At 33.4% G+C, this 22,216-nt stretch overlaps 1 protein-coding gene across 1 annotated transcript; it reads right to left on the bottom strand.

The window, feature by feature from the left end:
• Window positions 1–1,107: 1,107 nt before the first annotated feature.
• LOC124355515 (cyclin-dependent kinases regulatory subunit-like) lies at window positions 1,108–21,800 on the bottom strand. The gene is made up of 3 exons (XM_046806678.1): window positions 21,468–21,800; window positions 7,234–7,361; window positions 1,108–1,355 (listed from the first exon to the last, which is right to left on the bottom strand). The coding sequence occupies exons 1-3, from the start codon at window positions 21,524–21,526 to the stop codon at window positions 1,264–1,266; spliced, it is 279 nt and encodes a 92-aa protein (XP_046662634.1). The 5' UTR covers window positions 21,527–21,800; the 3' UTR covers window positions 1,108–1,263.
• Between the last annotated feature and the right edge of the window lie 416 nt (window positions 21,801–22,216).

Raw genomic sequence — 22,216 nt, 5'->3', positions numbered from 1 at the left:
ATATTCCATACTAAATATGAACAATGTTTAAAAAAATCAATCACGTTAACCATGTAAAATAAAATAAATATATGCACTATTGCCAGGTGATTGATTACGTAATAGTTCCAAACAAATTAGCTGCTTGTTAATCATAGATTATAGCAACACAAACAAAGAGCACAGCATTTAATAATAAAATACTACATGTACTTGTATGAACTCAAGGTATCTTGTATGATATTAAATTAGCAATATAATAAATAAAAGTAGGGTTTAAATAAACATTTTTTCCTTTTAGTGTCTTATCACCTAAATAATTTTAACTGTGCAAAATCGGGAGTAACTATGGAGCTAGTGTACTACCCATTATTAAAGTTGCAATATTTCATTTACTTTTCAATCCATTTACGTAAATGATGATATGTCATTGGATTTCTAATAACATTTTTTAAATTAAGTTATTCTTGTAAAACACTTGTACAATGCTTGTGCTTTGAGTAATGTTAACTAAAATATTTTAAATGACCATGTTGAATTAGAATAATGTAAATTTTAATTATTGTATGTGTAAGAATTTTAAAGAAAATATGGTTTTAATAAAAACACATACATATACAGACAGAATACCAAAAACTTAAAAATCCAATGATAGTTTATACAAACAAGTTATTGTAGCCATAGGAATGATCCCCCTAAACCATACAGGGGTATAAAGTATTTACTGTAAATGTATATGTATGTTTCAATATTTTCAATTGTATTACGTATATTTTACACACTCTATGCATCTGAAAACGGTTTTTACCAAAATATAAAGTAAAATGGTTTTTTGGACAGTTATTTATTATAAGTATATATATATATTAATAATATTAAATAAGTTTTTTCTATGCAATTTTTATATTGGTTTCAAGGAATTATTCGAGTTAGGTTTTTAAGACAATAAAATGAAACAATGAACAACTAAACCAGGTTAAGTTTGGTTTGTCTAAAATATAAAAAACTTTTTATGCATTAAAACCATCAACTTTTAGTATTAATTTATCTCAATAAATGATTCCATGCAGTACCAAGTTTTTTCTTTGAAACTTTACGAAATGATTTTAAAATGAAGCACAAACTGAATAAATTAAACTTTATATTTCAAAAATATTTTAAAGTACACAACAATGTATTACAATAGTCTCTTATTTACCACAACTGACTAGTTATTAAAAAATGTTAACACATTATACAACTCATTTTTCTTAATTTACTGAAATAAAAATAATTCAAAAAGATCTAAGAAACACTGACAGCAACATTGGTGTTTGGCCTGTTCCCAGCAGAAGGGACGTCCGTCCGCACCCTTCTGAAGAGCAGGACATGAGGCTCTGGAAAATAAATGACACAATAATGATATTTTATAGGTATTTTGAACACTAATAATTCATTAATAATACAAATTTTTTAATTGTTTTAATTTACTTAAAATTAGATTTTACTGTAAATAGTTACGATAGAAAAATTGTATAGAAAATGTCCTTGCCGACATCACAATTTGGCAGTGAGCTTAGTTTGCAAGACCTACAATGTAATTACAATTGTGCCGGATAGTTTCATGTTATAGATACAGATACATTAAGATAGTAATTGTTTACTGCAAAAATTGTATAGAAAATGTCCTTGCCGACATCACAATTTGGCAGTGAGCTTAGTTTGCAAGACCTACAATGTAATTACAATTGTGCCGGATAGTTTCATGTTATAGATACAGATACATTAAGATAGTAATTGTTTACTGCAAAAATTGTATAGAAAATGTCCTTGCCGACATCACAATTTGGCAGTGAGCTTAGTTTGCAAGACTACAATGTAATTACAATTGTGCCGGATAGTTTCATGTTATAGATACAGATACATTAAGATAGTAATTGTTTACTGCAAAAATTGTATAGAAAATGTCCTTGCCGACATCACAATTTGGCAGTGAGCTTAGTTTGCAAGACCTGCAATGTAATTACAATTGTGCCGGATAGTTTCATGTTATAGATACAGATACATTAAGATAGTAATTGTTTACTGCAAAAATTGTATAGAAAATGTCCTTGCCGACATCACAATTTGGCAGTGAGCTTAGTTTGCAAGACCTACAATGTAATTACAATTGTGCCGGATAGTTTCATGTTATAGATACAGATACATTAAGATAGTAATTGTTTACTGCAAAAATTGTATAGAAAATGTCCTTGCCGACATCACAATTTGGCAGTGAGCTTAGTTTGCAAGACCTACAATGTAATTACAATTGTGCCGGATAGTGTCATGTTATAGATACAGATACATTAAGATAGTAATTGTTTACTGCAAAAATTGTATAGAAAATGTCCTTGCCGACATCACAATTTGGCAGTGAGCTTAGTTTGCAAGACTACAATGTAATTACAATTGTGCCGGATAGTTTCATGTTATAGATACAGATACATTAAGATAGTAATTGTTTACTGCAAAAATTGTATAGAAAATGTCCTTGCCGACATCACAATTTGGCAGTGAGCTTAGTATGCAAGACCTACAATGTAATTACAATTGTGCCGGATAGTTTCATGTTATAGATACAGATACATTAAGATAGTAATTGTTTACTACAAAAATTGTATAGAAAATGTCCTTGCCGACATCACAATTTGGCAGTGAGCTTAGTTTGCAAGACCTACAATGTAATTACAATTGTGCCGGATAGTTTCATGTTATAGATACAGATACATTAAGATAGTAATTGTTTACTGCAAAAATTGTATAGAAAATGTCCTTGCCGACATCACAATTTGGCAGTGAGCTTAGTTTGCAAGACTACAATGTAATTACAATTGTGCCGGATAGTTTCATGTTATAGATACAGATACATTAAGATAGTAATTGTTTACTACAAAAATTGTATAGAAAATGTCCTTGCCGACATCACAATTTGGCAGTGAGCTTAGTTTGCAAGACCTACAATGTAATTACAATTGTGCCGGATAGTTTCATGTTATAGATACAGATACATTAAGATAGTAATTGTTTACTGCAAAATTCAAGTAAAAGTTTACTTTGTTTTAATATGCAAGTCAACGCTTCACTGTATAACTTAATGTAGCGCTACATATACTAGAACTTTCATATACACTGTTCATATTAAACACCAAGTTTTCTCTAAGTGCTTGCTCTGATCTTCAAGAAAATTTCATGAAAGCACACTGTTACAAATTCTTATCCTGACAAACTCACATTACAGGTTTTTTATTTTTTATTTGTAAATCCAATGAGATTAAGGAACAGAAGGATGGATATTAAAAAGGCAGTTGATAAGGATATTTCTATTTGAAGCAACATTTGTAAACTAAAAAATAAATTATTTTAAGGTTAGGTAAATTTTATTTATACATAAGGTTTGAAAAAATAGTACATAATAAAACTGTTCATGGGTGCATTTCAATGGGTTATACTAACATGAGGGTTTTATCACTAGATCATTAAATGTTTTACCCCATAATCGTTGATTTTGATTCTTTTGGCAAGGTCTTTATAAACGAGTTGTAAAAACCAAAACTTTTAGCCACTACAACAATTTTTAGTGTTTATTTTACTTCAATATAGGTAAAGTAGCTACTGATATGAATTTTGGAATGTTTCAACTAAGTCTATATGAAAAAAATATGATGCCCTGACTGTCAAAACACATTCATCCCTAGACAGGAACTAGATTATTTAATCTATGTTGAAATCAAATTTTAAACTCTTATAATTATTATCATTACTATGGCATACACCACTTTATGGGAGAATAAAACTATAATAGTATGATGGATCACCCTAGCAAAGAACAATGATAAAATGAAAGTAACAAATAACTAATAATAATATAACAAGGATATAGGTACAAAAATAAAACAATAAGTAAATAAGAACAAAAACAGCAACATAGCAGTAATATTGGACCAGTAAACAATAGCAGCATACAACTGATGTGCAACAGCAAGCATCCAACACAAGCAAAATAGGATCGGCAAACATACCTATTGTCTTCATTCAGTTGTTACTAAAACCTTACTGCCTTCAAGTCTAGCACCCAACCATCCCTAAGTAACTTACTTCCTACACACGATAGTAGTTAACCAGCCCATTGTTCCTGTAACGACTGCAACTGGAGCGATCCTGTTCATTTGTTATTTGACTTCCAAGTGAAGTAGTACATGTTCACTTGCTTATCACTATGGTAAATTTATAATTAAACATGTTCACGTTGTAATCAAGTAATTTGTACATAAGGTTATATTCCTTATTTTGAGTTTCTCTCATTAACAAACTGCTGATAGGATTAGTTTCCTTGTACTAATACTATTGCAATAGTTTAAACCCCGAAAAAAAAAATTTTTGTTACTAGGCTATATAATATAAAAGCATATTTTGTTGACCTTTACCTTCTAAACACTGAGCATTTTGTAAATTAATGGAGCATATACTGACACAGTTTGTTAGCAAAAAAATGTAATGTTTTTTAAAATGTACAATGGAACCAAATTGACAAAAACTGGATGAAGATCGTAGAGGAGACCAAATAATAGACTATGCTATTGCAATATGTGTACGTGCCTTAAAAACGTGTACAAATAAATAGAACAAAATCATTGTGTTTTATACGTCTTAAGGTAACCTTTTCCACTATAGAGAATAAAAAATACTCAAGTTTTATGGTCTATCTACTGCATAAATAGTAGTACACAAACGGAACAGCAAATAAATTATACACGTTTGTCATCTTACAAAATTTAATTTAAAAAAGGATTCTAAAACTAGTGGAAGTGTTTTTTTATGTACTAATACAATTAACAAAAATAAATTTCATTCTGTTAATAAAAAATAGTAGTTTGTTGATTTTGACGACATTATGAGAAACAACATGCACACTTCGCCTGAATCGCTCAGCGACTGCACCTGCTCTCAGACAAGACGCACTATCACTAACTACAACTGCTAAAGTTGGTCAAGTCAGGGACAATGGTCACATTTGAAACAACATCCCTAGAGTCGCTTTATTGTACTGGTACCCTTTCTTAAAGAATTACTTATGATATGAGTATTTTAAACCAACCAATTTACAATTCTCTTCAAAATTAATACAATTTGAATATTTAATTTGGGTTCTTTCATGTATTAAAAATTTGTTTAATATTGATGAACTGTTACTAAAACACTACATAAACTAATTTTGCTGTTAAGAAACTTGAAAAAGAAAGACCAGTCCAGCACTCTTTTCTGGCATGTCACGCTTTGGAGATTATATATCTATTTTTCTACAACTATTTTTCAGAATGTATCACTGATTGTATAATTCAGAGGTCTCAAAGTGTGGGGTGCGACCCCCAAGGGTTGGGAGGTTCAGGAGGGAGACAATGCTTGCTTGAAAAATTAATGTAATTTACTTACAAAATAATAAAGCAAACTTTTTTATTTTTAAAATTACAACAAGAGTACATATCATTTTTAGTTATCGTCATAATAGTGCAGAATATTTTATTTTTCTCAGTTTATCTCAAAATACTGTTAATGTAGACCAACATGTTTTCTGTACAGCGCTGGAGATGACCAATCGGCCCTAGACTTTCCCGAAACTCACACCACTCCTACCCCTACCACAATGCTCCACGTTTAGTGCAGTTCCATGTTTTGAACGTAGCACATCTCCAAGTTTTCTGGTTATATTCATAGATACTTTGGTTTTGCGTTAGCTTTTTGAGCACAAGTGTGTATATTTCCATCAAAATTAAAAGATTTCTTGTAAGTGTAATAAGTGGTGGAAGTGGAGAAGCATCAGTGAAAGCAGGTACGAGTAGTAGCGTCAGTGACAGTCAAGGTCAAAATTAGAACCTAGGCGACATGGCAAGTGTAACCATTCGTTCTCCAAGTCCAAGTGGACCAAGCGTAGCCAAAGTGCGCAAGTATAAGGACAGTTATTTATCACTAGATTTTACAAAAACAATCTTAAATCAAGACCCCGGAACTTGATGAAATTTTACACGTGGTCATTAAAACAGTCAATGTCAACCTTTATATTCTCAGGTTTTTAAGATTCTCTGTGAAGATATGGGCTCAGAACACAAAGCTTTACTGTTTCACACTGAAGCTCGCTGGTTATCGAGAGAAAAGGCTTTGACCAGAATATTTGAACTTAGAAATGAAGTTCTTGCATTTTTGCTTGACAAAAACCATCAAAACTCAATGTTTTTCACAGACTCAGATGTTTTGCTGTGATTAGCGTACATGGCAGATATATCCGAGAAAACAAATATACAAGTCTTTAAAGAAAAAAGATGCAAACCTTCTGCAATGGTCTGAAAAGGTGAACAGCTTCGTAAAAAAGCTATGTTTGTACAAGGGCGGTCTGAAAAGTGGCAATATTGAGCTATTTCCTAATCTTAAAATTATGATTAAAGAAATTGATCTCTAAATTATTCCTACCAATCCAAAGAAATGCTTTCTTAAACACTTAGAGATCCTCAGATCTCGTTTTAAAAAGTATTTTGATGAGGATGGATTCAAAACCTGTTCAAACCATCCGTCAATGAGTGCTCCTTCAACATGATAGAAAAAGAAAATCTCATTTACCTCCAGCATGACACTGAGCTTGAAAGTAAGTTTAAAGAATCTTTTCTCACATCCTTCTGGATTGGTGTACAAAAGGAACACCCAATTTTGAGTGAAAAGACATTGAAAATCCACACTCCATTCGCCACCACTTATTCTTGTGAAGCTGGGTTTTCTGCTCTAGCTGCCATGAAAAGTAAATATCGATCAAGACTGGATTTGACCAAGGAAGTCAGAGTAGCATTATCAGAACTGACACCGTGTATCGACAAACTATGCTCAAAGAGAAAACCAGCACATACTTCACATTGACACTCATTTTATTATTATTACTTTGAGTTACAAATAACAATTATGTACTGCAGTAGCTGAAATTAATAATCAAATCTAATTGTTTGTACAGAATTTGCTGTTTGATTACAATTAAATCTATTGTCCCATTAGGCTCTAATGTAGAATGCATAAAATGTGCAAAATTAATCAAATAAAATTTGACTGTAAAATTTCAAAAGCGACTCACTTATGCTTACATGTAAGGGGGGGGGCTGGCTTCAAGCTGGATTATGCAGGGGGGTTCGAAGTAAAAAGTTTGAGAAACGCTAGTATAATTGATTAGTATTCCAGTATCTATATAACTTAACCTACCTGGGCCATGCATCATGTAGTGAATCCAGCCTGGACTTTGCTGTACTCCCAAATTACGCCATTCGGTTTCGGTCATTAGATGATTTTTTGGAACCTTTTTGGCCAAATCTACAGGCAGAATGACATGTCTGTAAATAATAAACATATTTTTTTCAGTAAAAAAATTCATTTATAAAGATCACCAACAAACAAAAATAAACAAAAAAGGGTACAATGTAAACTTAAAACAAATTGGTACAGATAGGGAGAGTAAATCTATTTTGTATATGTCTTACATAAGTTAAAATCCAGCTTTTTTATTGATTATTGTGAGGATATTCACTTTACTCATTGAACACTATATTAAAGTTTACACAAGTACTAAATCGGGTTGTCAAACAATATAAACATAAGTAAAAACTTACTAGAAACTTTTAATTATAATTAATTCAATAATCAACATATGTTTTAAACGATTAAAATAATAGATAGGTACATATAAGGTTAAAAATGTGGTTTAAACTGATTTTTCCATTACATTTATAGAAGTTTCTCTTATAAATTTATCTTAAGGGTCGGCATTAAACCAAACACACTTTTTTGCATGTCTTCATTAAAAAAATAACAACCATAACTGAAAAACACAACTACCTGACTGTCATACACCTACAGTGTTCCATTTTGGACAATCAGTGCACTGTATTCTATATACAGCAACAAAAATATATACTATTAATAAAAAAATTTGCAATTCAGCAATATATAATACATTTAGCACAAGGGTTTAGCTATGGCCTTCCAATCAACAAACGGGTAAGAATTGTTTGAAACAGCTGTCACTTTCACACACGATTGAGGCACCAGATATTTCATGTGCTTCAGGTTTAGTCATGTTCGAATTAAATGCAAAGTTCTGGATGCAAGAAGGAGTTGTTGTTGAAAGTGTGTGCGCCAGAGCAACAAGGCTATGTACTGACTATTCTGCACAAACCAAGATTGGTACTGGTGTAGGCAGAGGGATGATGGGGCTGTATCATCCCATATCCCATGATATTGAGGATGCCGTTCTTTCCGCAACGGGAATGAGGGATTTAAATCTCACTAGCCAAGAGATTTCTTCAAGAGAATATTCTTAACAGTGGTAAGGCCGGTGAATACGTGTTGGACCAGCTCATGCTTGAAACCAACACTTCTTTGGTCTTGTGAGTGAGCAGAACAGGGAAATTCAAATGGATGCCAGACATAATGGGCAGGGTCACAATTTAGGTTAATAATTCATTAGTGCTCCTAAAGTCAGATCATGAAGCTGGTGAGAGATTCACCTAGATCACCAGTGGAAATGCAACTCGTGCTTATTTGTACCTAAATAATAGCACAACAAGAAAAGCTAGTTGCAATGGGTCTGAGTAATGTCATAAGTAGCATTACACATCCAAATGATGTCGTTGCAGTGCAGATGTCCATGCCAGAGCCCATGAACAGGAAATACCAGACACCAGGGGGTGGCTGCTGTTGGAGATGGCTGCCAAACTGGCGATCATGTTATTGAATGAAGGAACAAATCAACCTACCAAAAGACTAGAATTTGATGATTTACTTGTGGATGTCAATCTGGTCTAGGAGATTTCACTCAGAGAACTAGTGGTTGGAGAGTAATGGTGGACTGTTAAGATGACAGGCCACGAGTACATCACCTAGCTTGATGAAGATAGGTGAGTACTCATGACTCTGATGGAAGGAACGTTGCAAGACTGAATAAAGGAAGAATGAGTGAGCATCCCACTGTACGTGTTTGTCATATGATTTCAGTTCCAGAGGAGATAATGGGAGTGAAAGTGGAATTAATAGATATAAAGTATAAAATTTTATATGAATTAAATGCAACTCGGCAACAACTCGCTAAAAACTGCTTCAGAACAGAAAACTTGAAATTAGTTTAGTGAAGAAAATTTCTGTTCAAGTTGAGTTGGTACCAAGCTGGCATCTGCTTTTCAGAGATTAACTAGTTAGAATATTCAAATATTTTAAGACAGGTAAATAAATATTAAGTTAGCCCACTACCATTCAGATTTTAAAATCCTTTTTTAACCCTACATCAGGCGCTAAACGGAGTTTTCCTCCGTGTATTTTTTATTAATTAAAATAGTACTACTTTTCTGATGTTGGCAGTCGTTTCCCGCAGTGTACTTCACGAGCATCTTTCGGGGAAGCGAAACAATAGCCTCCCGCTTATCTTTGTCAAAATCTGTCAGTATGAGGTCTACTTCCGTGCGAGACTGGACGATTCCTCCGTGAGCGCCCGATGGTGTGTTTGTAGTGCTTGGACGAAATCTCCGTGAGCGCCTTATTGTGTTTAGTTTTTATGGAATAATAATCCGTGTGCGCCTAAATGAGTGACCTGTGATGGTTTCTTTTTAAGTTTTACAATATATTTTATTTGAATTTTGTTAAATGAAGAATGAAGACGAGAGACTTGTCAGTACAGTACCCGTGTGCTAGGGAACATTTCAGTACTGTTCATGGAGTGAACATTGTCTTTATAAAAACCAGAAGGAAAATGTTTTGAAACTTTGTGTAGTGTTTAAAAAGATTTTTAGTAAAGAATAAATTTTGATTTTAGAGTAATAATTGACATTACAATTGTGTAATATCTCAAGAATTGAAGTAAGTTGTTTTTGTAAGAAGTTAAAAACTAAGTTAATTTCCATATATTATTACAGTGGGTTAAACATTTTTACAATTAATTGCATCATTCCTTAAAATAAATCATGTTGTTATTATACAATAACATTTTTTAAGATTTTGAATTTCTTATTTGGAAAATTCATTACATAAGAGAGTAATTTTTATTTAACTTCTAAAAATGAATATATTACATTGTAATTAAATCAGTATGAATATTTAAACAAATAAAAACAGTTTAAAGGACTATGATATCTCCATTATTCGCTAACCTGGAGGAAACCTCCGTGAGCGCCTGATGGTGTTTCTAATTTTAAGCGCCTGATGGAGGGTTAAATGGACTTTATGTATGATTTTAAGAGACTTTTTGTTTTCAGCAGTTATGTACTTTTCAGTTTTTTTGTTGCTTACATATAAGAGTTATGATCATCCAAATACGAGAAGAACAACTACCCAAATAAAAACCAAAATATTTTTTTTTTTTTACTGGATCCATCAATGTTTATTTCTTTTAAATTATAACTCTCAATGCATTAACCATTCAATCATGAAGAGGTAAACTAAATGTAAGTCTATCATATTGCATTAGCCAGAAAAGTTTTAGTAGTATAGAGTTTAGGCTCCTAGACTGGTTTTGGATGGTACTCCAAGAGATGACTCCTGACATCTCTTATTTATTACTGACATAACTCTGTAATTTGTTAACATTGTAACACTATTACTGTTCTTGAAGAATATGTTAATAAAGAAATATGATTATGACTATGACTATGACTAAGAGAGAGAGCAAAGAACGCTATAATACACTGACAGCTGAAATCAGCAGTGTATCTGTGCCTGATGAGACGAAACGTCCAAACAGCTTCACTAGGCGGAGTACATACTCCTTTGCCATCACAAGGTTTTCCAAGAAGGTCGAAGTGCATAGCACAGTGGTGGTACACATTATATTTTAGCAGCCATGATAAGTGGTGGGCGATATGGATACTTAAGCGGTTTCTCCGTCCATGACCCATCTTGCGCTACTTCGCATGACTGACAAGACATCTAGAAATGCTATAAAGAATTACATAAGCTGCTTTCGTACCATCTAACAAAGAGGATTTCTCTACTGACCTTGAAATATGACAATTTTGGACTTACACAAGTACATCAGCGAGTTCACTTTGACAGAACGTGCTGATGCAGTTCCAGCACCTGTAACCTATGGAAGGAAAGAAGATGAAGCAATTCACAATTCAAGTCAAAGAGCAACTACCAAGTACTAAACAGTGCCTCAATGAACGTGAAATTAATTTGTATTTCTGCTTTCCTACACATGTAAATTTGCTTTCTGTAAATGTACACCCATAATTGATATATGTGTTGACAGTTGGTTTTATGAAAGCAAATTCATTTCTTGACTGTGGTGCCTTTTTTCTACTGTTAGTTAAAGAACTTCTTCTTCTTCCATGGTGCGACCTATTGCCATGCACTTAAGCCTCAAGGGCCTTTTGCACACCCCGGAAGCACACCATGAGACTGACCAGTCTATGACTTCAGCAGTTGCACAAACCGCTGTAAACAACCTATCAGGTACTCCTAGGGAAATTCACCACCATTGTGCAATCTACCAAAGATGGTATACCACTCCTTTGCTATTATAGGACAATAAAAGAACAGGTGTTCAGCAGTTTCCTCCTACTCCATCACACGTTCTACAAAGCGGATAATCCCAAAGCATGCTGACTCTGTGAAGATGCTTCCTCAAGTAACTATGTTCCGTAATCAGACCTATAACCCGAGAAGTCATCGATCTACAGTACTTAGACAATAGACAATTTCTTTATTTACATATTCATAGAGAATAGTACATGCGTCATAAAACAAAAGTTGTGGTTAGTAAAATTTATACATTGGAAATAGTTTCTGTGTCATAGTTATATATAATGCAAAGTTGATACAAAGTTTGATGTCCAGAGGGAGCTCTTGTCTTCCGCTGCACTGTGTCAGGTGCTCAAGAATTCGGACTCTGAATAGTACATGGGTGGGATGGGGTTACATCTGAAGTTCTTAAGAAGTGCGCATATCTTATAGCTTTTCCTCTGGTACACATAATTAATCGATCTTTTTCTGAGGGAATTTTTCCAGAAAATCTAAAGCTGTCTGTCATACGTCCAATCCATAAAAAAGGCCAAAAAACTGAGATTTCTAATTACAGGCCAATCAGTCTGCTCTCTTCTTTTGCTAAGGTGTTTGAGATGATCATTCTGGCAAGACTTCAATGTTACTTTGACTCTAATACTCTCTTGACTGCATCTCAGTTTGGTTTCAGAAAAGGGTTTTCAACTTCTAGCGCTGTCAATGATGTCATTGGTGCCGTGTTGGGAGCCTTGGATGGGTCGCAGTGTGTCGGTGCGATATACTGTGATCTGTCCAAGGCTTTCGACTGTGTCAACCATTCTGTTCTTTTGGGTAAACTTGAAAGATATGGCTTGAACGGTGCAGCTCTCTCACTCCTTTCCTCATATCTCTCTGAGAGAAAGCAGACAGTTTCTGTAACAAATAAAGGACAACTTCAAAGAGGTTGGTTGAGGACCAGCTCAGGAGTGCCTCAAGGCTCCGTACTTGGTCCTTTTTTATTTTCTATATATATAAACGACCTTCCTTCCAATATGAAATCAGACATTGTTTGCTATGCGGATGACACAACTGCTCTATCTTCTTGTCGTGATATTCACAGCCTCGAAATTATTATGAATCAGTCGTATGTATGTCAGCTTGAATAAGTGGTTTGAGTCAAATGGTCTCCTATTGAATGAAGAAAAAACTAAAATCATGGTTTTTCTCACCAACTTCTCGTGATATAGCGGGTTTCAGCGTAAATGGTATCAACCCATCAGAGTCTGCCTCTCTTCTTGGTGTTGTCATTGATTACAAGCTCAACTGGTCTAAACATATAGATACGCTATGCTCAAAGCTGTCTTCAATTACCTTTGCTTTTCGAGTTTTAATGCCTGCAGTTGGTAAAGAAACTATCGTTCAAATTTACTATGCTTATGTATACAGTAGACTGAAATATGCTATTGGATTCTGGGGATCTTCTAGTGAAATTTTAAGGGTATTTAGATTCCAAAAAAGAATTGTTCGCATTATGTCTGCAGCAGGTAATCGTGCTCACTGTAAGCCTTTTTTTCAGCAACTGAATCTCCTCACTCTTCCAAGCATCTATATACTTGAAGTTTTGACTTTCTTCAAAAATAACCCACATCTTTTTGCAGAGAACACTTTTAATCATCAGTACGATACCCGCCACAGGGGTAATATGGTCTACCCGATCCATAGATTGACAATTTTCGAAAGGGGCATGCACTATTCAGCTCTACGGCTCTATAACGCGCTGCCTCGGCACCTGAAAAACATAACCAGCTCACAAATTTTTCTAAAAAACATTAAAACTATTTTGCTTGAAAAATGCCCATATTCTGTTCAAGAATTCCTGTCATATTGCACAAACATGTGAAATAACCTATGTTGACTATTTGATTGTTGATTTTATTTAATTGTTATTGTTATATTTATATACGTACTATTTTATCTATGACTTATTTCATGTAACTTTATGTTATTAACGAAATAAATTATTTCTGATTCTGATTCTGATTCTAGTAGGGCCTTTCTTGCAGCCATTTTGTTAGTTGGTTCGCGAAACACTGAGGTGGCTGGTTTCTTAGATGATCGGGCAGGTGGTTGAAAAACAGCGCTCCTTGGTATGAGGGTTTCTTCTCAGAGAGGCTTAAGCGGTGTAAGGGCAGGGTGAAGTTTGTGGCATTTCTTGTGTTATATGGATGTAGTTCCTGATGTCTTAACTGCTGTGAAGTGACTGCATGCAGAATGGTTTCCCGGATGTAGAGTGAGATTGTTGTGAGAATTTTTAGTTGTTTAAAAGATTCCCGGCAACTTTCCTGGTGATGTAATCCTGCTAGGCATCTAATTGCTCTTTTTTGTAGAGTAAGAATCTTTCCCATGTTGGACGCTGTTGTTCCTCCCCATGATACTATTCTGTATCTTAGGTGCGTTTCGAAAAGAGCAAAGTAGGCAACTTTGGCTACCTCCATGCTACATACTTGTTTAATTCTGCGAATTACATAGATACTTGAGGAGAGTTTCTTACTTAGTTGGTCTATGTGGGGCTTCCATGACAATTTCGAGTCAATTGTGATGCCTAGATATTTGGTCACATTGCTTACTTCCAGGTCCAGGAGAGGTGCTAGGTTTGTAATTTTATTTTTTGTGTTGAAAACTATTTGTACGGTTTTATTTTCATTTAATACTAGGTCATTATTTGTGCAGTATTGTTTAGTTTGGTTGAAGCATGCAGTCGTGTTTATTGCGAGCATTTCATTGACTTTATTAGAGATGGTAAGCACAGTGTCATCTGCATACATTATAGTAGAACAGGCATCATCCAGGCAGTTTGGCATATCATTCGTGAGGAGGAGGAAGAGCACCGGCCCGAGCACGGATCCTTGAGGCACTCCTCTTCTCACTTCAGTTGTTGCTGATTGGATTTTATAGTTTGTATAATTTTGGGTGTAATTTATTTCTACCAGTTGTTTTCTTCCCTTGAGGTAGCATTTAAACCAATCTGCTTCTTTACCTCCTACGCCTAGGGCTCTTAGTTTTTGTAGTAGCTGATCGTGATTGAGGCAGTCGAAAGCTTTACTAAAGTCAAGGAACAGACTAGTTACTGAACATCCTTCCTCTAGTTGGTCTATGATGTGTTCTGTCAGCTGTACCAGGGCTGTTGTTGTTGACCTACCCCTAAGGAATCCATGCTGTTTGTTTGTAAGTAGATTATGCTGTTCGAGATGGTTTAGGAGTCTGGTAAGGACAATTTTCTCAATTATTTTTGAGAATGTCGGGATGAGTGATATTGGCCTGTAGCTGCCAGGTTCACTCCGTGGTCCTTTTTTATATTTTGGATATATTTTGGCGATCTTCAGAACAGTTGGGAAGATACCTTGCTGTAGGGATTTATTTATTATATTAGTTAGTGGTATTATCAGTTCTTCTTTACATCTTTTAACTAGTTTTGCGGATATTTCATCAATACCAGTCGATGTCTTAGGCTTTAAGGAGTCTATAGCTTTTTTTACTTCTTCGCTTGTTGTTAAGTAGAACTGAAATTTCTCATTTGTGACTGGAGCTGGGTCAGGGTTTGCAGGATTAATGTTGCTACTGTTTGTTTGGAGTGTGTTTTCTGCTATTGTTGCAAAATATACATTAAGGGAGTTTGCTATTTCGTGTGGGTCCTTTGTTGTTTTTCCATTTAGCTGAAGACTTAGCTGATCATAATTTGTGTTAGTAGTTGCTTTTCTTTCATTATTTATTGCCTGCCACAGCGCTTTTGATTTATTTTCTGCTTGGTTAATGTGTGCTGTAGTTTGTTCTCGCCTTAGGTGTTTCAGTCTCAAGTCATATTCTCTTTTCCTCTCCACTGTTTGTGCTTTATGTTTTGCTAGGCCTGTACGCTGTTCTATTTCTAAAGCACTGATGTACGCATTTTTCAGTTGGTTGCATTCGTCATCCCAGACCTGTCTTTTTTTATTTTGTCTTCCTTTGACTAATTTCAGAGGGCAGGTTTCATTTAATATAAGTTGTAGTGCACTGTGAAAGGAGTTATAGGCATGGTTGACATCTTCTTCCATTAAGATCTGGTCCCAGGTTTGCGTTTGTAGTTTTTCCTGGAACCGTGTTAGTTCTCTATTGGTAAATAGTCTTTTTCTTTCCTTAACGGTTTTTTTGATTATTTTTGATGTTTTAAGGGAAAATGTTTGTGCTGTATGGTCAGATAAGCCTGTCAGGATGATGGATGTTTTTATGCTCTCAGGGTCTATGTTAGTGCAGATCCAGTCTATTGATTTTTCAGTTTCACTTGTGATTCGCGTAGGAGGGAGATTCATTCTCACAATGTCATATGTAGCAAGAAGTTCTTGAAGTTTTGTGTTGTCATTATTTTCTGTGAGATTGTCCACATTAATATCTCCCATGAGTATCGTTTGTTTGCTTGAGCTCATGATTCTATTTAGTTGTTCGGTTAGGACTTCAATTGAACTGTCTAGTTTTGCCCTTGGAGGTCTGTAGACGCCTAGTACTTGTATATTTATCTTTTTTTTCTTTATTTCAAAGAGGGCAGTTTCACATACAAGTTCTGATTCAGGTCCGCTTGTTTCAATGAGCGTTATTTCCTTCTCCTGTCCTTTTTTCACGTATCCAGCTACTCCTCCCTTGATGTCCAAGCATAGGCTTAAGCTTACACCGTAACCCCAATATTTTTATTTTTATGCTGTTGTCGCAAAATTATTTTCTTTTATTAGACATTTTGTGGAAAACGGATTTAAAGAAAAATCAATACATTGAAGAGTTGAAAGCCGAGCTAAGTGGTTTACAGTAAATTACAACTGTATGCCGGTTAAGCTTTTGATTTTTTTTAGGTAAACTGCAAGTGTAAGAAAGGATGTAGTGAGCTACTAGAATTCGACCACAAACTCAAGCTTTTTAATGACTTCTATTTGTGTGAAGACAACGTCAAACAGAACACATTTTTAATGGGTCTTCTAGTTGTTACCCCTGTAAACAGAAGGCGAAACCCAGACAAGCCAGAAGAAAGCAAAAAACAAGCTTCTTTACCTACACTTTGCCAAATGGTTCAGGTGGAATTGTTAAAGTTTGTAAAGCAACTTTTCTTGAGGTGTTTGCAATAACAAAAAGGCGAATTGAGACTCTAGCGAAAGCAAAAAAAACAGGTGATCTTACTTATATTGAAAAAAGAGGAAATAAAAAGGAACGTAGAAAATACTCTGAGGAAGAAGAAAAAAGGGTTTTTGATCATATAAATAGTTTTCCCCGTGAAGCAAGTCACTATAGTAGGATCAAGTCTTCAAGGGAATATCTTAGCCAGGATTTGACAATACGCTGCCTATACAAAGCTTACAAGGAAGCTCACCCCGAATCTCAGACTTCATATAGATTTTATTATAATATTTTCAAAGGAAAGTTCCCTAAGTTGTCATTTAAAACTCCAAGATCTGACACCTGTAACAAATGTGATTTTTTACAGGCCTTAGTTAAAAGTAATCCCAGAGACATGTCTACTAAACATAAGCTTGAATTGCATCACCGAAAATCAGAGAAGGCAAGAGAACAAATGAAAAATAATCATGCCGATTCACAACTACCCAACAGTGACACATGTACCCTTTCAATTGACTTGCAACAGGTGCTTTCATTACCTGCATTAACTCATACCAAAATGTATTATCTAAGGCAGCTGTCTTGTTATAATTTGGGTATTCATCTGGCTGATAACGGTAATGTGTATTTAAATTTGTGGCATAAAGCAATGAGTGGCATGGGAGCCAATGTAATCGCTTCATGCTTGCTTCTTGCAATTGAAAGCGGCAATATTACAGGAAGTAAGAAAAAACTTATTGTTTGGAGTGACAATTGCTGGACAAAATAAAAACCAAATGATAATATTTCTCTAGATGTACCTTATAGGCAAAGGGATATTACATGAAGTACACCAGAAGTTTTTAGTAGTAGGTCACTCATACCTTAGCTGCGATCGGGATTTCGCATTAATTGAAAAGAAAAAAAGAAAGGTAAAGTGTGAAGTGCCTTTGGATTTGGTAAAAATAATGGTAGCTGCTAGAGAAAGAAACCCATTTACCGTTACAATTATGGAGCCTAATAACTTTTTTGACTTTGCAAATGCCTGCAAAGCCACACTAAATACAAAAAACCTCGAAATTTCAAAGGTCCAGTGGATTTGTGTGTCCAAATGTCATCCAGGAGAGGTACCGCAAAAACAACCTTCAATGAAGCTAAACGTTTTCATCATGTTAAGGTTTTTAAAAAAGGTGTAACCATGGAACATGTTGTTCACAGTCTACAACCTTTGTCTTGTAAAAGTAAACTCTCTGATGGAAAAAGGGCTGACCTGAAAACAATGATTCCCTATCTCAAAAGTGAAAACCGAGAATTTTATGAAGAAATTTTAGCACAGTCAAATTAATAAGTGTGAAAGGGAAAACCGACATTGCACTTTGTATTAAAGCCATATACTAACTGTACAGCCAAGTACACTGCTATACTAATACTAATAATTAGTTTTATAATTTAGTTTGTAACTTAGTCATATTTTATAATTTTAATATAAAACCATTGAAGAACAAAAAATATTTGTACCACATAACTCTCATTTCATGTTTTAGTTGTTGCACATACCCCACATTAATTTCATATATTGAGTAGATGGATATAGCCCGTTTCATTTTTTTACAATTTAACATTTTTTTATTAATACTCAGAGATTAGCTAATTAGGTTTTAAAACAATATATATGTATACTTTTATTTATATTTGTCAAATAAAAATTATGAAATTTACAAGTGTAAATTTATTCAATGTATCCAAATAAACTCAATTATTTCAAAAGTAACTATTTGTCACTTAGCCCGGTTTTCATTTCAACTCTTCAGATCAGAATGTGATCCCTAAATATGTTCAATACACTCTTGTGGCTAAAATTTTACTAGGCTTAAAATAGACATTTTGTATTGCCAGTCAAGTGGCTATAAAAAATGTACAAATACTACTTTACAAATTCTAAATATCAATATATATTAGAATAAATTATATATATATATATTTATTTATTTAATTATATATATATATATATAATTTATTTTATTTTTATATTCTATATTATTTTAGTATATTTTATTATTTATAAAATGGACAATGTAAGAAAATAAGAATATCTAAAACTTCATCAATGGGATTTTTTTACATTCCAATCGAAATCTCCATTTTTACAGTTTGAATAAAGCAATTAGAAAATTAAATGGATAGGGTACGATAAGCGGACCCGGTTTTTTTATATCGAAATTGGCTAACTATATTACTTAATCATAACCATCGATATAATCAATCGATACTGATTAGTTATTTTGAACAATTAACTTAAATAATCTATATCAACAGCTGTAAACACTTTCAAATAATACTCGTAATGTAATATTTCAATTTCACATAAGGAACATTTGATTATTACATGGCAGTAACTTTTAGAAAACTACACGACATTGCTTTGAAAGATGATAAGACATGTTTTTCGTGACTTCAACGTGTTGGACTCGTACCAAAAAACCCATTATGTGAAATTTGTGGGAAAGAAACAACTATAACTGTGAGAGGAGCAAATATGGTCGTCTTCAGTTTTCCTAATTTTGGTTATAATAATTTGTTTGATCACTGTAAATATTAAATTCGTATTTTAATTTAAAACATATTATTATTTTTGAGGACTATAGATACTTTTATTTTGATTGATAGTCTAGGATTTGAGATGCAAATATTAGGTATCGATGATTATTACATTCTTTGATATACAAAACCAGGTCCGCTTATCGTACCCCACCCAAGTAAATAAATATAAAAAATAGATTATAATAGGGTGTAGCATGTAAAATAGTCCTAACCATTAATTAACAATGCAGATTCAAATTTAAACAGTGAATAAGTTAATTGATATAAATAATTTATAATAATAGACTAAACAATGAACACAAATAAATAATAGTAAATAAAGCAAAGGGGTAGAGTACAATAAGCGGACCCGGTTTTTTATATCGAAATTGGCAAACAATATTACTTAATCATAACCATCGATATAATCAATCGATACTGATTAATTATTTTTAACGATTAATTAAATAATCTATATCAATAGCTGTAAACACTTTCTAATACTCTTAATGTAATATTTCAATTTTATATAAGTAACATTTGATTATTAAAAATGACAGTCAATTTTAGAAAACTACGCGACATTGCTTTGGAAGAAGATAAGACATGTTTTTCATGACTTCAACATGTTGGACTCGTGGGGAAAAACCCATTATGTGAAATTTGTGGGAAAGAAACAACTGTAACTGTGAGAGGAGCAAATATGGTCGTCTTCAGTTTTCCTAATTTTGGTTATAATAATTTGTTTCATCACTGTAAATATTAGATTCATATTTTAATTGAAAACATAAGTTATGATTGTTATTGAGAACTATAGATACTTTATATCAATGGATAGTCTAAGGATTTGAGATGCGAATATTAGGTATCGATGATTATATTCTTCGATATAAAAAACCGGGTCTGCTTATCGTACCCTACACCAGCAAAGTAACAGGATATATACAAATAAATTTAAGCAACAAAATAATTTTTCCTCAACAAGAATGGCCTGAGATTTGTCTAGAGCAATGCTACACTGTCCTCGAAAAAGTCAACAATTTCAGCAAGACTGTTTCCAGATCTTTGAAGTTCGGCCATCGTAGGCCTACTGTTTGATGTGCAGGTAGAACGATGGGTATTGATTAACTTTAAACTCTACAGGATTGAATTTTACAGAAGCAGTTTGCCAAAATTAAACAAGACAGTTTCTCTACAAAACAGTAGGTTCAGTAAACAACATTTCTTTTTATCTAAAGCCTAATAAATCTCAAAAATCAAATAATAAATTGGCTCTCTTTATATAGGCCTATTATATTTATAACAAATACATTGCTAATTATCGAAAACCTATTGTGTTGTCATTTCTTTCCAGGCTTATTTAAATTTTTCTTAATTCAGATCAGCCATTGTCCCAATTAATCTTGATTTATATAAGGTTCTGTATCTTACTTGTAATGGCTAGTATAGGAAAGCGGAATACAAGTAACAGCATATAGAAAAAATGACTAAGTATCTGAGTCTATAAAACAGCAGGTATTAGAATGCAGATTGCCATAAACTGGAGTTCTTCTATTTGGCGTACATATAAAAAAAAAACAGATTTCTCTAATGAATACAATCAATCATCTCTTTATAGGTTCAATATATTTGACCAAAAAAGTAAAAGTTTACTGAAATTGGTTACAAATATATTATTCTACAAGTACTATTTACATTTTTAATTTACAGATTGAGTAACACTAAGATATTTCCAGTAGTATGCCTACCAACCTCCACCTACTTATGAATACTTCCTACATAAGTAGCCTATCTACTTGGTGAACAGGGGTTTATTTTCAGTGAAGTTGTTTGGTAGTGCATAAAATTAGAGCCTGCGCAGTAAAAAACTGACACATTGATATGCATTCACTTGCTTATTAGTTTTACATTGTTTCAGAACAATAAGTTAAGTTTGTAAATAGTTACATAGGGCTGTAATTATCCTACCTTGTCTCTACAATTACACTTGATTGGCAAGTTACCGTAATTTATCCCTTAGCCTATTTGAATGATCATTTAAACACAAGGCCTAAAAGCAGTGAAATTATGTTTCTGCTGTAAACAAAAAACACGTTCACAGAATCCACTAATAATGAAGTTTTTAAATCAAAATGATACTCATTAATTAAATATTAACAAAAATGTATTTCAAATTTCACAGCAAATACAAATTGGCCTGAAAGTAGTCTAAACTTGGATTTCTAAACTAGATCTTAAAATTGTTTAAATTAATCTAATGAATGGTATTTAATCCTTACCTATATTCGTACTTTTCATCAGAATATCTATCTGAATACTGAATCGTTTCCACTGGCATGATTGCAGATAATGGAGTGTCTGCTGTAAGTAGTAAAGTTAAAAGTATAAAACCTGTATAGCTTCTATACTATATACTTATTACCAACCAAAGAACGCACATTCAAGTATTTACTTATGTATGTTAAATTACTCCGCAAAACCACTTCTAACCTTTTGGACGTACTTAATCTTGTTCTTAGCTCTCTTCACTCTTTAATGTCCTACTCAACCTCAATTCATGTAACGTTAACGTACGTAACTGTAACTGTTAAATGTTTATATTTTGACTAGACTTGCAACCCGCCAAAAGTAAAAAAAAATCGTGGCTGAGTAGCATTGCACTGCCACCACAAAAACCAAGAGTATTAAAAAATAATATAAAATAATTTCTCATGATGTCTAAGTTACAAGTCATAACTTCGATTTATTTTATTTCTGAGATGGACATTTAATTTAGATTTTAGTCTATTATATCAGATCTCTGATTTAGTCAGAAGTACTGGTTATTTCGCCTACTCTCAAAACTAGATCAACTGAATTTCTTGTTAGGTAATTAAGGTTATGTCTTACTATTTATATTGAATTATATACATTAAACCCCCTTATTAACTATGTGTTCCGTATGATTTTTCTGTTGTGTTACGTAAAAGGTAAGGCGTATATCACTTTACTGAGTATTCCTACACGCCATTCGTGACTGAAGCGATAA

The sequence above is a fragment of the Homalodisca vitripennis genome, chromosome 2 (assembly GCF_021130785.1).
Source record: "Homalodisca vitripennis isolate AUS2020 chromosome 2, UT_GWSS_2.1, whole genome shotgun sequence".
NCBI lineage: Eukaryota > Metazoa > Arthropoda > Insecta > Hemiptera > Cicadellidae > Homalodisca > Homalodisca vitripennis.
The sequence above is the reverse complement of the archived record's forward strand: the minus strand, read 5'-3'. Positions and strand labels throughout refer to the sequence as shown.